The 17739-nt window shown below is 38.4% G+C and overlaps 1 protein-coding gene across 3 annotated transcripts in view; it reads left to right on the forward strand.

The window, feature by feature from the left end:
• Positions 1–17739, forward strand: part of KAT6B (lysine acetyltransferase 6B) — a 187428-nt gene that overhangs the window by 135494 nt on the left and 34195 nt on the right. For all 3 annotated transcript variants that reach the window (XM_008061491.2, XM_021714100.1, XM_008061482.2), the window contains exons 9-12: positions 1514–1629; positions 3799–3940; positions 7942–8103; positions 11512–11605. In XM_008061491.2, coding sequence (XP_008059682.1) covers positions 1514–1629; positions 3799–3940; positions 7942–8103; positions 11512–11605 — 514 coding nt within the window. The remainder of the gene's footprint in view (positions 1–1513; positions 1630–3798; positions 3941–7941; positions 8104–11511; positions 11606–17739) is intronic.

Here is a 17739-nt window from a genome sequence, read left to right on the forward strand (position 1 = left end):
TTCAAAAGCAATAACTTTGTAGAGTTGTCTCTGCTCTTAAAAGTAGGTAGGGAGTCAGCTGATCTCATAGAATAGACCAGAGTAGCTACTAGTTGAGGCAGATTTTGAAAAATGTTCCTAGTTGTAAAGGAATAGATTTCTGATTATTTTTGCCTAAATTTAGAAAATAACAATTTAAAGTCATTAACAAAAAGAACATCGCTTTTAAATTTACCGATGATTCTTCTAACTCACGTGGCCAGCCATGTGAAAAATGTTTCATATTTTTAACTCTTAGGCATCGATGGAAGCAGTTCATGATCAGTTGTAGTCACCTTTATTTTCATTGTCCAGTAATTTCTTTAAATTATTCCACTTAGAATATTAACTCTTCTTACGGTATTTAACATCCAGACATTGAAAAGGTGAGGCTAGTGGACTTTTCAAAGACAAATTTTTTGTGAATTATGAATTTTTTATGTCAGCAGACTACATTCTGTTTCTGTGGCTGATATTGTCTGGTAGATTCCCCATCCCACTCCACCTTCTATTTGTGGGGAGGGAATTGTCTATGGGCTCTTTAGCTTTATTTTTAGTAACAGCCAGTTGGGCTAAATACTTAGGATTTCTACCTTAAGAGCTATTGGATATTTCTATTCCTCATTCTGGCCCTATCAGGATGCTCTATATTTGGCTAAGGTAAATGTTAAATTTCCCCCAATCTTTAAGATTTGAAGTCTCTGAACTTGCCCAGGTTGGAAATGGAGCAGGTCAAATCCCCCCAACCTGTGCTGATCAGTAAAGGAATTGCACCTGTGAATAACCACTGCACTCCAGCCTGGGCAACATAGCAAGATCCCAGCTTTAAAAAAAAAAAAAAAAATTGAAATCCTTATGTATATTATTTTTGGGGTCTGCTTCTGGCATTCATGTATGAACATATTGAACAACGGCTATTATCTGAAAGATACTTTTCAATCTGAAGTCCTTTCATTCCAACATGGTAAAACTGACTTTCATTTTACATTGAAGCAGTACTTCCTGTTCTGTTTCTGACACTGGGGATACCTCAGTGAATCTGGCAAATAAAGTTCTTAACCTCACATAGCTTGCTACACTAAGCTGCTAATTTTCCAATTGAGTAATTACAGCTGGGATAATATTACTTAGGAACAGGGAGCAGTAAGAGTATATAATTGCCACACCATCTTAAGACCCCCCCCCAGTTTTAATACATTGCATCAGATTGTTAAATCCAATTCAATAGACATTTGTATGTACGCATATCATATTTATTCCCTATCTTTGTTATATTGTTTCTTAGGGTATTATCTATGAATTTTATACAAAGGTGATTATTATTTCACAAAAGCCGTAGTTTTTAAAAATAACATGAGAATTATCATGATTAAGATTAGTGATCTGATCGTGGTAAGATTTGATAGTCACTGATGAAAGAACCAAAATGTTAAGTGAAATATATCCTTGTCTAATATTTACATTTTATTCTTTTTATTTTCTTTCTCTTGGACAGAAAATAGAGTGTGAAAGTGGAGTAGAAGACTGTGGCCGGTACCCTTCTGTGATAGAATTTGGGAAATATGAAATCCAAACCTGGTACTCCTCGCCTTACCCACAGGAATATGCAAGGTAATGGAATAAGGCTGTCTAATATATAACTTTAATGTCATATAAGTGAGAAAGGAAAATTCTTGATTTTAAAGCAGTAATTAGATGATTTTTGGAAATAAAACTTGGTAGTTGATGCTAAGTGCTTCCAAAACTATTACTTTTGCCAGCATCCTTGTTCTGTGTGAATTATGCTCCTTAGTTACGCAGGCATTGAAAATGTCACCACATAGCTTCTAGGCTATGCTTTCTTTCCTTGGTTAATTGAGCAAATGTTGATTTTATATGAAACCAACTCAGAAAAAAAGAAATTTTACCATGTTGTAGAGCCCTTCTTCACTTGTCTTTTTCATTTTCCTAATTAGGCCTGTTAGTTCTATCTCTGATTTCTGGCATTTTATTTTCAAGTTTTTAACAAAAATTTAGCAAAATAAGAAAAAATGGGAGGAAGTAGGTGAGAGTGAGTAGCCTTACAAAACCCTTTCCCAGGTCTTTACTTTTAGTGCCAGTTGTGACTTACTAAAAATGAAGTGAAAATAATGGTATCCGAGTTTCCATTTGTCTTGAACTGAGATAATCTGTGAGGTTGTATTGAATTAATATATACCCAGATGGTATTGTGAATAGATTTCTTCTATCAGGGTACACTTTAACAGTGTTATCTGCAATGTTTTCGGTAATTATAAACTTGACTTTCTCCCAGAGAGGATCATATCTATTCTTTTACCATGTGGCTGTCTGACCAGTCATGTAACTGGAGAAAATGGGAAAGGTGTTGGAGAAGTTAAGTGGCAAACTCAGAGTCAAGAGTCTTGTTTTCTTCTCCCAGCTTTTACCCCTTGGTTGGGTATTCTTGAACACTTTTAATGTCTATGAATTTAATTTGTATAGGTAATCATAAGTCATATGATCTGAGAGCTTTAAAGAAAATTTGCACATAGTACAAGATTTGAAATTACTATTATCTATATCTGTGTATCTCTCTCCAAAACCCTTTACCCTGTTCTTGTTCTCCAAAGACCTTGCAAGTGCTTTTTCTTATAAACACCAGCAATGTTCATTTAAACATAAAGATGATATAAATCTATGACAATACCTTTAAAGTTACCTCACAGAAGTAGAAATGGAAACAACTAAGTTCTAGGACTTGTCTGCCTCATAAGCATGCAGATGATTGATTGAATTGATTGATGAATTGAGTCGGAATCTCACTCTCACCCAGGCTGGAGTACACTGGCACTCTCACAGCAACTGCAACCTCTACCTGCTGGGCTCAGGCAATCCTTCCACCTCAGCCTTCCAAGTAGCTGGACCTACAGGTGTGGACCACCACATCCAGCTAATTAGTTTTTGATTTATTATAGAGATGAGATCTTTCCATGTTGCCCAGGCTAGTCTCGAACCCATGGGCTCAGGCAATCCTCTTGCCTCCTCCTCCCAAAGTGCTGGGATTACAGGCGTGAGCCACCGTGCCCGGCCAGATTATTTAAAAAATAATAAATGTTCTTCTAAAATTGTTATAATTATACCACATGTACTACTGGAAATATGATAGTAAGTCTGAGTTTTGAAAAATATACATAGTCACTTGATAGGATTGTTGATTGTTTTGGGTGGTGGTTCTAAGTCTGAAAACTTTTCTTTCTATAGGACGTTTTTAAGGAAACAAATTATTTGTTCACAAAGTAAAGGCAGCATATATTATGAATTATATTGCAAGATAAAATAAGGTTGCTTTTACATTCTATTTATTCCTGGCTTTTTTTTTTTCCTTTTTTTTTTTGGAAATGTAGTCTCACTCTTTCGCCTAGGCTGTAGTGCAGTGGCACACATGCTCACGGCCACCCCGCGTCGACTTGCTGGGCTCTGGTGATCCTTCTGCCTCAGCCTAATGAGTAGCCGGAACTACAGGCACGTGCTACCACATCAGCTATTTTTAAAATTTTATTGTAGAGACGAGGTCTTGCCAAGTTGCCTGGGCTTGTCTCGAACCCGCGGGCTCAGGCAATCCAATCGCCTCAGCCTTCCAAAGTGCTGGGATTATAGGCCGAGCATCCAAACCCGACCTAAACTATTTTAAATGCTATTATATGGCCTTTTATGACTTAGAAAAAAATTAAACAATATTTAGTTTTTCCCCCAAAGAGTATAATCAACCTGATAGATTCTTTCATTTTTAAACTTTAACAGATTACCAAAGCTTTACCTGTGTGAGTTCTGTCTTAAATATATGAAAAGTAAAAATATTTTGCTAAGACACTCAAAGAAGTGTGGATGGTTTCATCCTCCAGCAAATGAAATTTACCGAAGGAAAGATCTTTCAGTATTTGAGGTAAGCATGTGCAAATAAAAAACTCAGCCTTTTGAAACCTAGTACTTCTAATTATTGACTATGTACTGATTTGTGTCTAGAAGTGCAAAGTATTTCTAATTTTGGCATTAAAATTCAAACTGCCCTTAAAAAATATCTCCATGTTTTGGAATGTTTATTTAACCATGGTGAGCAACCATTTAGATTGATGAAACATCCCTACTTCATCACATTAACATTTTTGTCTTCCCCCAAATCCTTGTCTATACCAGATTTATTCACTAGTGAATTTATGATCTCCTCAGCTCTTTGTAAATTCCACTTTCTTTGGCAGGAGAAATTAGCTTTGTTCAGCAGCTCCAGCCAATGTCTGGCAGGTGCTCACTCTTCCAGGGAATTGAGCAGCTGTACATATCTCCTCAATACACAACCACCTGTGTTTCCATCCATTTCTTGGCAGGATGGATAATCCTTTCAGTGAGACCCCAGCAGATGTTGGGACTCCCCCCACCTCCCCATCTGAGTGTATGGCCACCCCTGGAGAACTCTGCTGTTCACAGGAACCCCTTGTGGCCATATGTCTGTCATTGTGGGTTTCCTGAAAATATTTTGTATTTCCAGAATTGATTTAGTACAGGTCTTTGCCTCTCATTGTTTAATTATGTTTCTATTGTCAGTTTCAGGGATCCAGTTTAGTTGAGTCAGTTCTACCTTGAGGAGGCCATGCCTTTCCATGCCTTTCTTCCATGTTGTCCATTTGTAGGACTTCTTAATTCTCTCCTTTCTGTTCTTCCTTCCAATTGCACACTTCTTTTGCTCTGCTTCATTTTCTCCTTTGCTACCCATCTTGGTGTGCATTGTTTTGCATTCCTGGGTGCTCAGAACAAGTCGTCTTTGTACAGCAGACGTGATATCTATACCTTTTTTCTCTGAAATATATAGTTTTACTTTAGGATTTTCTTCTTCTGAATTGTTCAGACTGAAATATAAATGTATTATTCTGCCCTGCAGTTTTCTTTATTTCTGGCCTGCAGTGTCTCGCCATTTAATACATTTAATAAAGGGAAGGTTGTAAGTTTCTCACATGGACCAGGCTCTGTCTCTCAGACAGGTTTTTGGGTCCACTAGTTTTTCCCAAGACTGATCAGAGAACAGGGAAACTCCAGTTGTGTCTTGTGATATCTTTTATTTTCTTTTTTTTTTCCTTATTTGAAGTCTCTGTCGCCCAGGCTGGAGTGCAGTGGCATGCTCACAGCTACCCCAGCCTCGACCTGCTGAGCTCCGACAATCCTTTCGCTCAGCCTTCCAAGTAGCTGGAACTACAGACGCATACATGTCTTATAATTTCTTTTTCTTTTTTTTTTTGAGTTGGAGTCTCACTCTGTCCCCCAGACTGTTGTACAGTGGCATGCTCCCAGCCCCCGCAGCCTTGACCTGCTGGGCTCCGGTGATCCTTTCGCCTCAGCCTTCCAAGTAGCCTGAACTACGGCACGTGCTACCACACCTGGCTCATTTTTTTTTTTTTTTTTTATTGTAGAAGCAAGGTCTCACCAAGTTGCCCGGGCAGGTCTCAAACCTGCGGGCTCAGGTAATCCACTTGCCTCGGCCTGGGATTACAGGCTGGGATTATAGGCTGAGTCACCGAGCCCACCTGTCTTATGATTTCTTTTTTTTTTAATTTTTTTTTGTGTCAGAGTCTCACTCTGTCGCCCAGACTGGAGTGCAGTGGCACGCTCCCGGCCACCGCAGCCTTGACCTGCTGGGCTCTAGCGATCCTTCCGCTGAGCCTTCCAAATAGCTGGAACTACGGGCTCGCGCAACCATGCCCAGCTAATTTTTATTTATTTATTGTAGAGATGAGGTCTCGCCAAGTTGCCCAGGTGGGTCTTGAACCCGCGGGCTCAGGCAATTCACTCACCTTGGCCTCCCAAAGTGTGGGATTACAGGTTGAGCCACCGAGCCCGGCCTCATGATTTCTTAAAACCCCTTCTCCTGGTTATTTCAGGCTCTTTTGGAGAGCTTGAAGGAAGAAGGATATTGTTTCTGGGAAGGCTTAATGATGTTTATTCTTAGTAAAGGCTAGGTACAGGGTTTCTCAACCTGGGCACTATTGGCATTTCAGACTGGATAGTTCTTTGTTGTAGAGGCCGTGCTGTACATTGTAGGATGTTTAGCAGCATCTCTGGCCTCTACCTGTTAGATGCCAGTAGCACCACCACTCCCTTCAGTTTTGACAACCAAAAATGTCTCCAGGCATAGCCAAATGCTCTCTGGGGGGGTAGAATCAGCCGCACTGAGAACCGTGGAGCTAGAGGGAAAGCTGAATACAAGTTGCCTGACCTTCCTGTTGTTAGTACAGTACCAGTTGAGATGACAAAGCTGCTTTCAGTTGAGGCTTAACTTACGTTACAAGTTCAACTCTCCTATTGGCATCTTCCTTGGTGCCTTGGATCTTTTTGTCTAACTAAAGTCAAGTGGAAATTACTGTTTCATTGTTTCCCAAAGGACAAAGCACACTGTTGGCCTTAAGTAATTATTAAAGAAATCAGCATGAGTCAGCATGGGGTTGAAGCTGTTATAAATCCACGGAAAGTCTCTCCAGGGGCAAGAGATTCAGTCTTATAGGCTGGTAAGAATGATCGGCTGTTTTAGGGCAGGTGCTTTGGACCGTACAGAGATGAGAGGGGAAACATCAGAAGCAAGTTTGTAAAATTTATTTTTACATAAGGAGTTGGATTTAATAAATACCAAGGTCCCTATTCTAGCATCTGAGTTAATACTTAGAGTACAGCCTGTGGGAATCTTTTCTCTTAGCAGTTTTCTAAATAACGTTTGAAATAAATGTAGAATAATCACAGATTACTATTTTCTATCTTCTTTTTATCTATTCCTCTTATATTGTACCTCTTACAACTGATCAGAATTTTTCTTCAGTATTGTCATCTCTCTGTTTTTCTCATTTACAGATACATACATCTTCATCTTTCCTTTTTTGTAATATGCTACCATTTCCAAAAGGGCCATACTCCCAAATACATAAAAATTTCCTTTAATTAAAGAGAGAATTGTATCCTCTGTGCCCGTTGCCCATATTTGATTATGTTGCTATGTATGGGACCAGGTTTCATCCAAGGGAAATAGTTATATGAAGTCTAAAAATAATTTGTGCAATATGAGAACCCAGATGGTCCACAGGAGACCTGAGAATGGTCAAGTTCATTGTTAAAGAGCTCCGGTTAGCAAATATCCATTTCCCTTAAGAAAAGTGCAAGGGAAATTCTTCTTGAATCTGCTGTGTTTTCTGTTTTCTTCAACAAGTTACTACATTTGATCAAAGAAATTGGCATCTGTGCCTTTCCTCCTGTCTGTACCCATCAGTATCACAGCTTGATTCTTTTATTTTGAAGAGAAGTAGACTGTAATCATGGTACTTATTGTAAGTTGAAATTCATATCACTTTCTCTGTAAGTATTCCCAACATAGAAATTTTATCTTTTCCAATTATATTTAAAATGATGCTTGGGATAGAACCAAAATGGAAGCCTCTTTGCTAATCCACACTTCTGGGGAATCAGAATAACACAGTTCATTTATTTTATTTTTATGTGAAGCCCTTTTGAAAACAACATAAAGTTTAACTTCCTTGAAAAGTAGCGTGATCTGTTTATATTTCCTTAATACAGATTTATTTGGTGCAAAGAAAGAAAAAAGACATACCTGATAATTTTTACTCATAATAAATAGCAAGTAAAAATTACTTCTTTGCTAGTGGTTTGGCCTTTCTATAGGTAGCTTAAATTTCTGTTTTAAACTTACCCTAATTTTAGAGAAAATGTGTAATTCTGATTTGCCAATGACAGCTATTTTCTAGTTAACTCTATACTTGCTTAATGGAGTATTTCAATCTCAGCTTAGGATTTGGAAATAAAATTATATACTTTCTGAAATACCATATAGAGGAAACAATTTTATATTGAGCAATATTTTTATGTTAAATAATGTTGTCTGTTTCTTTTTGCTAGGTTGATGGGAATATGAGCAAAATTTATTGCCAAAACCTTTGTTTGTTAGCCAAGCTCTTCCTGGACCACAAAACGTTGTATTACGATGTCGAGCCATTCCTTTTTTATGTCCTTACAAAAAATGATGAAAAGGGCTGTCATCTGGTTGGATACTTCTCTAAGGTAAAACAAGAGCCAGTATGACCTTCATTTTCTTTTTCAAAATGTTTCTGGTAGAGCTCAATTCTTTCAACAGGGCTTTTTTATGACTATAATTTGAATAAGTGACACGTGTTTTTGGAAAGCTTAGGTTCTTGTTCAGAGTTCATTTAGAGACAGCAGAAAACATCGTGCCTAGGAAGTGTGTAAAGGACCCCAGCACTGTGTGCTCTCTTGACTGTCAGCATCCTTGTGACGTTATAATTGCTGTCTTGTAGACCACCTAGCATCTTTGATTTTGTCAATGTTTAGCTTATTCCCTTTTCCCTTTAAGTGGTGTCAACATGAAGGTTTCAGTGTAATGTAGCATTTGAGTGATAATTCTCCTTTCCCCTTGTTGCCTTCTCTCTGTGGCCAACATTATCTCAGTGAGTTAGAACATTGGCATTTGGGCAGTCAAGCTGATATAATGACTGATTTTACACATTTGTCTCTTATTCTCTGTGCTATTGTTTTTAGTTCTAAAGCAGTCTCACTTTTAGAAAGCCTGAGTACCTCCAGCTGTTAGCATAGGAAAGCCCTTGACATTTTGAGGGGATATTGGTTGTCTTTTTCAGAGCAGTTCCCTCACATTCATCTGCTCAAAGGCTTCTGAGAAGCAGTGATTCATACGCAATGTAGGAAAACTGGATTTGGAGGTGTTTGCCAGTTAATGACCTTAACTTTTCTTACGTACCTAGAAAATAGTTAAATGTACTAGGATGGTATAGAAATAGAGACAATAAATATGAAACTTCCAGGCAGAGGTAAATTATCCAAACTCTGTATTTTATTATGTGTATTTTTTACATTAGGTGATAGGTGAATTGTAATAGATCTGCTCTTGCACAATGTAAATGGAATGCTTTATAGAAATTTCATTTTCCAGCTGGGCTTAGTGGCTCAGCCTGTAATCCCAGCACTTAGGGAGGCCAAGGCGAGTGGATTGCCTGAGCCTGAGGTTTCGAGACCAACCCAGGGAACTTGGCGAGACCTCTTCTCTACAGTAAATAAAAAATTAGCTGGGTGTGGTAGCATGCACCTGTTGTTCTGGCTACTTGGAAGGCTGAGGCAGAAGGATCACTGGAGCTCAGCAGTTCAACACTGGGTTGGCCATGAGTGTGCCACTGCACTCCAGCCTGGGTGACGGAGTGAGACTCTGACTTAAAAAAAAAAAAGCCATTTTCATCAAAGATCAAAAGATAGAATATATATGAAAGTACTTACAAACTGTAGCTATTCTAAATTTAAGAACCAACCCGGAGATCATAAACAAAAGCAGGAAAAAGTAACAGCATTCATGGAACACTACCTTAGTGTTTTAATGCACATATTTGGTAAAGCTTTAAGGTGAAAAAGAAGGTTAATTTGCACATTACAGATTCAAAAGGTGACAGAATTAACACAGACTAAAACAATACATAAGAAACTTATTTGTATGATTAATGAGACACCCTACCTTTTATGTCGGTTTGTAAAGTTCTTTTTTCTCCAAAGATTTAAAAAGAATAGTGGTCGTGATTGTCCTTCATGTTAGAAAATGGTGTTCCTTTAAATGCCTGTGAGCTTACATGTCTGTAGGCCTCATTGGTACCTGCCTTTCTTGTGTGCGGTCCTGTTCCTGAGTTTTACGTTGGCCTCTGGGTAGTAGCCACGTATACCGTTTGGGTGACTCTTGCAGTTTGAATCTCTGCTGCTCCTTCTCCCAGGATACCCAGCATTTTACTCATTTTAACAAGCTTAACTTTTCTCATTTTGTCACAGTTTCTTCTATAGTATTGCAGCTGCTGTCATTTCCTACTATTTTGGAATACTAATAATCTTTGGCAGTATAGTGAAACAAAATTTAATCTAAAAAACAACCATGTTAAAAGACTAGATTAAATTAAACCATACTCTCACGTGTCAATTAGAATGTGGAGGACTCTGACCCTTTGGGGTTATTCTTAAACTAAATTCTAGATGTTATTAGAATATAGCAGTTCAAGGGTAGCCAGAGAAGGGCCAGGATGACCTAGAAAGGTTTAGTACAAATTGTCACATGCATATAACTTTCCAAGCACGTAATAGATGACTCTAAACAGGAGGGAACAATGGAGCAGTTATTTTATCCATAGATTAGAAGTTAGCTGTAGTGAGATTTTGAGGGGAAATCACTGCTGTACTGAATTTTTTTAAAACTCCAAAAGGTGGGAATAGTTCTGGGCAAAGAAAGGAACAGCATCAAGAATATATCTCTTTTTAGATAGTGACCCCATTTGTCTAGCATTGCAAAGTAGACTAATTATTTGAACCCTTGCCACTGATGTGCACATCTAGTGATGGACCGATCCATCTTCTTAGGAAAACTGACACACACTATTGCTTCCTCCTCATTTTTTAGAGGCTCCATAGACAGCTACAAGTGTGCAAAAGTTGCAAGTGCATCTTTTTCACAAAGAAAGCTTTTAATTTTGCCCTGTAGGGTTTTTTCCATAACCATTTCCTGTGATCTTTCAAATAGCTTCATTAAAGATTTGGGTGTTCTGAAGTAATTCTTTGATGTGGTTGGTACCATTTGTGGTCAGTCTTATTTGTAGTTTATATTTGGCCAGAGCATTCACAACCTCAAAAGCCTTTTCCAGATTTTCTCTGTGTAGGTTTTGACAGCTTCTGTGTACTCTGAATAAAATATTGCTGCTCTAATGCACATCCCATGAAAACTGCAAATTCTCCTTTAACTATAAGAACTGTTTCTCACCATTTTCTACCCAGTCTTTCTCCTCGTTTCAGACTGCTGGTAATATTTTGATCTTACTTTTGTTTAGAGGCTTTGGGATTTTTTACTGTTGTCTTTTTTGGTTTTGGTTTTGTTTTGTTTTGCTGGTTTGAGTTGCAGATTAATTATTTCTCTGGCTTTTTACTTTGACTTTTTATTCATAGGAGAAATATATTTGTACACATCTACCCACGTGTATACTGTTTTAGTGTCCATGGGGCATTTGCTCAGAGGTAGAGTTATAGTTTATTACTTAGCAAGGTAGCCAGCTAACTTCTAATTTACCTACAGAGTGACTCTTAGGGATATTATTTTCTCCACCTCCCAACTTGATTGTGCAAAGAAAGCATCTCCTCCACATGTCTATATTCTGTTTCATTTGGTTCATATTTCCTTGGATTCTTGGTTCATATTTTATGGTACTGACTTTCAAGAATAAAGATATAATTGAGAGGCATGCACAGAGTTGATGGTTTGTTGATAGATGATAGTTTGATTAACACTAGTGTTATTCTGCTTGATCCTAACCCGTTGACTCACCTTAGTGGACTGTTTAACAAGGACAGTGGCAGGTGTGGGGAATTGCCCACTTCAGCAGAGCTCTGACATACTTGATCTGTTTCTCCTTCCCTCAGGAAAAGCTTTGCCAGCAGAAGTATAATGTCTCCTGCATAATGATCATGCCCCAGCACCAAAGGCAAGGATTTGGACGGTTTCTCATTGATTTCAGTAAGTGAAGTGCTGTATTTACTTTCATGATCCAGGGAGCTGATGACTGTTACAGGAAACAGTAACACATAAAACTTTATTTAACTTACTTTGTTGTTTTTATCAATAGATAACAGGTTTTCTATTTATATTTACATAGTTAGAAAATCTTCCTCAAGTGAAAAATTTACTGCTGCTTAGTTATTGTACTCTAGGAAATTGAGACTAGATCTCTCGGCAGTGTCACTAGCGCACAAAGCCATTACCCTGAATGAACCAGCAGAATTACATTCCATTTTGTGGTGCTCATCTCATTAGCACCAAAAGAGGCAATTATTTGCGATTAAAACTGGAGGAAGTCTTATTTAAAAGGATTTTCAGCTTTCTAAAATTTTGTCTATAATCTTACATAGTACAAAGCGGAAAAGCTGCATTTCCATTTAGAAAAACAGTTCTTTAGGTAACCTTTCCTGAGTCTGGCAGAAATAACTCCTGTCTTGTTTTGTTAATTTCCCTTTTCTAATATAGAAATTATTATATGTTTGTATCTAGAGGTTTTCCAAGAAATATTTGTTTTATATATACTTGCACCTTCTGAGCCTCCTCAATTAAAACTAGAATAACATATGAAAGTATACACAGGATAATGTTTAAAATAATTGGCCTTTTTTCCTCCTTATTTATATTCTATTGGACGTGTGAATGTAGTGTTATGGCTACATTTGGAGAATGAATTCATACTATCCAGATGTAACCACCAGATATCCCATGAGAATAGTCATTTCTAGTTATGCAAAAAATCTGTTACTAGGAACTGGGTGCTTCTTGATTATGACATTGCAGCTTGTCTGATTATTAAATGAAAGAAGGAAAATTTAGGACATAGTATAATCTTCACAAGGTGCAACAAATGCAAAAATCACAAAGTGTGCTCACAGAAAACCATGAAGTAATATGTTGACTCTATATCTGTTATTAGATATTGAAAAATTAAAGTCTGAGTATAAAATAACTGAATAGCAATTTTGTACTGATTTGTGTAATTTATTGACACTGGAGGATATAATTATTCTAAAAGAAGTATTTTGATTGATTATTTTTCTATTTTTAGATAACATTTTTAGTTATTAAATCATTACTTTAGTCTCTTCTATTCTTGCTTGACCTAGTTACCCAGGAAACTAGTTATCCCAAGGAGGGCTATTTTTGTTTTATGGAATCATAGCTGCAATCAGTTCTAAGGGCAAAATCATTTGTCTTGTTCTGTAATTTTTTTTTGGTGGCCACCATTCATAAGTTGTTCATAAATAATCCAGTTTCTGGAATACATAGCAACCATTCAGACCTTAAATTTTTTTATTGTATCTGTATGCCTGCAGAATAAGGCAAGCTCCTTAGCTCAGTATGCAAAGTCTTTTAACACCTATTTCCAACCTATCCTTTAGGTGTTTTCATCAAATAATCTCCTTTTCACCAAATATTCTGAGTGTGGTCTTACATCTTCATTTTAAACTATAAAGTCCATATTAAACTATAAAGTCCTTTCATTGAAATAACCACCTTTTTTCCCAGCTCCCCTTTTTTTTTTAATTGGAGTCTCATTCCTTCGCCCAGGTTGGGGTGCAGTGGCATGCACGCTCACAGCCACCCCAGCGTCAACATTCTGACTTCCAGCGATCCTTCCACCTCAGCCTTCCGAGTAGCTGGAACTACAGATGCATGCTACCACACTCGGCTATTTTTTTTTTTTTTTTTTTTGAGTTGGAGTCTCACTCTGTCACCCAGACTGGAGTGCAGTGGCCATTCCCGGCCACCGCAGCCTCGACCTGCTGGGCTCTGGCAATCCTTCCGCCTCAGCCTTCCAAGTAGCTAGAACTACAGGCGCACCCTGCCATGCCCAGCTAATTTTTTTTTTGATTTATTGTAGAGATGAGGTCTTGCCATGTTTCCCAGGCAGGTCTCGAACCTGCAGGCTCAGGCAATCCACTCACCTCAGCCTCCCAAAGCACGGGATTACAGGCTGAGCCACCAAGCCCGGCTATTTTTTATTTTATTGTAGAGACGAGGTCTCGCCAAGTTGCCCCAGCTGGTCTCGAACCTGCAGGCCCAGGCAATCCACTCGCCTCGGCCTCTCAAAGTACTGGGATTACAAAATGAACCACCGAGCCCAGTCCCCAGCTTCTTTATGTTCACAACCCTACCCATTATTAAGAGCCAACTCAAGAATCTCTGCTGTTTGTTTCTTGAATCAGGGTCTCACTCTGTCACCCAGGCTGAAGTGCAGTGGCACGATCTCAGCTCACTGCAGCCTCAGTCTTCTGGACTTGGGTGAGCCTCCTGCCTGAGCCTCCCGAGTAGCTGGCGCATACTACCATGCCTGGTTAACTTTTTTATTTTTTGTAGAGATAAGGTCTTGCCAAGCATGTCTGCTTTTCTATCCTACCTTCTGGAGTTTTATCTCTTACTCTTCTGGGTTTCATATTCTATGGTGTTATACTTTTACACTCTGATTCACCCTTCTGTGATAATTATCAACATAGGTGTCATACCTCCAACTTAGCAGAAACTCCTTAGTTACCCTGTTCTTTATATCCAGTAGAAAGTTTCTGTATAATAATCTGTATTAGATATATTTTGTTATTTGAATTGAATTCCCAAAGTGATATGGTTATTGCCCATAGTAATTATCTACCTAAAATTTAAAAAGAACTTATCAGGTGAAACTTCAAGCTATAAATTCAGTGGCATCTTATTTGTACAGCATAATCTGGCACTAAGGCCTTCTACATAAGAGAACAACCCAGGTAACAAAGACATTCTCTTCAGATGCTAAATCTTTATTTTAACCATTTTGGTGAAAACTGTATTCAAATCTGCCTAGTATTTCAAAATATAAGCTGCAGAGCGCCTTGAATCCTTTTTTGGGTGACTCAGGCCCACCATGATGAATGCTGTCTGTCAGGATATGACCAGGCAATGCGGTGCTGAGCGTGTGGCCTTAGATTTTCTTTCTTGAACCCTTGGCATTGCCCCTACACGAGAGTGGGCTAAGGAATGTGGTGAAAGATTTAAATAAAGTTGAAAGAGGATTGATGTTATTCTCTCCGAGGAGACTAGGGGAAGAACTTTATAACACTCAAAGAAAATGGGAACTGGTGTAAACCCAATAGAAATTCAATTTAAAACCAAAAGAATTTCTTGCCTATAAAAGTTTTAAAGAAGATCGAGTTGGCTGCTGAAAAATTGATAGCCTCTCCTTCTTGGAAGTTACTTAAAGTGGTAGATAAATATCTTTCCAGAATTGAGATCCAGTCTTTTGCTGAAAAAGGAGGTGAATCACATGGACTCTCATAATAATTTTTGACCTCATAATTTGGAACTCAGGGCAAGAAAACTAACTAGGGTTGCAAGTTTTCTAAAATCTGCTTTGTTTTTTAAAAGACCTTTTTAGTGGTTAAATTTTATTTTATTTCTATTTTGTACATGAGCCTGGAGTCTTTTGATCAGGGTTGCATTTTCAGTAAGTCAAGTAAAGTTGTAAAGCAGAAAAACCTTTATTTTGTCTGTAAAAATGGCCTGTTTAGAAACTGAAACAAGATATCAGCAAAGAAAGCTATAGCTGCCCACTCGATCACAGACATGGATGGAAAATAGTCTATTGTTGTAAACAGATGCTCCTTGACTTACAGTAGGTTTGTTTCCTGATAAACACACCATAAACTGAAAATACCATGAATCAAAAATGCATTTAATACATCTACTGAACACAGCATAGCTTAGCCTATCTTAAGGTTGCTCAGAACACTTATATTCGTCTATGGTTGGGCAAAATCATCTAACACAAAACCAATTTTATAGTGAAATGTTGAGTATCTCATGTGAGTGTATCATACTACATGTCACTAGCCCAGGAAAAGATCAAAATTCAAAATTCCAAGTCCAATTTCTACTGAATGGTTTTGCTTTTACATCATCATCAAGTCGAACCATTGTATAAAGATCTGTGAATACTAGGCTTTGAACACTGTTCTCCAGCACAGTCAAGAGAGAGTGGTGGAATGGTCATCCTTGAGACCACATGCTGAGTGCTGCTCTTGGAATAACGTTTTTGTCTGCCACTTCCTAGGATGGCTTGTCTAGGATTTGTGAGAGCAAGGCTCCCCAGGAGGTCATTTGCAGAGTTCGGCCAGAGTGACTCAAGGGCACCAACTCCCAACCTGCTCGTAAACACCATGGGTTTTGTGACTGTTTGCCCAAAACTTGAGTGGAGGAGAGAGTGACTGTCATGGGTTGGTTGAGACCACATTGTTTTCTTCTGGATTCAGAAACTTGTAAAGTCCTCCCATCTCTGTGTCCCTCTCTCCCTCTCCCTCCTCCTCTCCCTCCCTCCCTCCCTCCCCCCCTTCCTCCCTGCCAGATATCTCAAGACTTCAGAGAAGCTCTCTTCTCACAAAACTTTTGCAGTTCCTGTTTCATAGCCTCCCATGTGAGCAAGGCAAGTAGCTGTTCTTCCCAGGGCACTGCAGAGTACTAGGATACCAGAGTGTTCCTCCAAACCCTGGAATGCATCTGCTGCTAGAGCTACTTTGCAATGCCTTTTCCAGCTTACTATTTTGTTTCTTTAATTTTGAAATTTCAGGCTTAGAGAAAAATTGTAAGAAAAAAACTTCCTTACATTCTTTCACACTTTAACATTTTATCACATCTGCTTTCTGCTATATTATTCTCAATCTCTTTCTCTCTCTCTCTCTCTCTCTCTCTCTCTCTCTCTGTTACTTTTTTCTGAATCATTTGAGAGTAAATTGCAGACATGTTACACTTTTACCCCTAAATATTATAGTGTTTATTCTACAAAGATGCTCTCATACTAACCGCAATGCAAATGATTAAAATCAAGATTATCTGATGCTATTATGTCACACTATTCTCTTGTTCAAATTTCACATTCTGCCAGTTTATACTTATGTTTTTTCTAGGGGGAAAAACAGTCTCCTAGTCCAGGATCAAGCGCAGTATTTAGGTACTACATCTCTTGAATCTTCTCTAATCTGGAATACTACCTAGCTATTTTTTCACTTTGCTGACATGCTTGAAGTATGCAGGCCACTTGTGTTGTATAGTATGCCTCAGTTTGGGCTATCTGATGTCTTCTTATGATTAGATTCAAGTTATACATTTTTTGGCAGGAATACCATAGGTATGATCTTATGTCCTTCCTGGTGCATTTTGTGAGGATCACATAATAATAACTATTACTGGTTGAAGGTGGTACCTACCAAGTTTCTTCACTGTGAAATTGCCATTTCTCCCTTTTTTTTTTTTTTTTTTTAAAGTCAGAGTCTCACCCAGGCTGAAGTGCAGTGGCACACTCATGGCCACCATAGCCTCAACCTGCTAGGCTCAGGTGATCCTTCCTTCTCAGTCTTCCAAGTAGCTGGAACCGTAGGCGTGGGCCACCACACCCGGCTAATTTTTTGATGTATTGAAGTGCCAAGTTGCCCAGGCTGGTCTTGAACCCCTGAGCTCAGGTAATCTTCTCGCCTCCACCTCCCAAAGTGCTGGGATTATAGGTGTGAACCACCATGCCCAGCACCATTTTTCCCTTTAATCAGTATTAGTAAGGTTCAAAGATCCTTTGGGGTTGTGTAAATACCTTAATATCTTGTTTCTCATCCAGTTTTCACCTACTAGTTTTATCACTCACGTATAATTATCTAAAATAATTATTACTATGGTAGTTACCAAATGATAATTATCTTTTTTTTTTTTTTTTTTTTTTTTTTTTGAGTTGGAGTGCAGTGGCTTGCTTACAGCCGCCACAGCCTTCCAAGTAGCTGGAACTACAGGTACATGCCCCCCTGCCTGACTAGTTTTGTGATTTATTATAGAGACAAGGTCTCACCAAGTTGCCCAAGCTGGTCTCAAACCCCCGGGCTCAGGCAATCCTCTAGCCTAGGCCTCCCAAAATGCTGGGATTACAGGCTGAGCCACCATGCCCGACCTGTAATTTTCTAATTCTATTGTTTCTTCTACTTATCATTGGTAATCTGTAAGGAAGTGCTTTTTCTTCTTCCCCATTTATTTAATTATTCATTTATATAATTATGGACTCATTGGTTTTTAGTTTATTCTATTAATTATAACTTGTTGCTGCT

The sequence above is a fragment of the Carlito syrichta genome, unplaced genomic scaffold (assembly GCF_000164805.1).
Source record: "Carlito syrichta isolate Samal-C Ts95f unplaced genomic scaffold, Tarsius_syrichta-2.0.1 Scaffold94740, whole genome shotgun sequence".
Classification (NCBI taxonomy): Eukaryota; Metazoa; Chordata; class Mammalia; order Primates; family Tarsiidae; genus Carlito; species Carlito syrichta.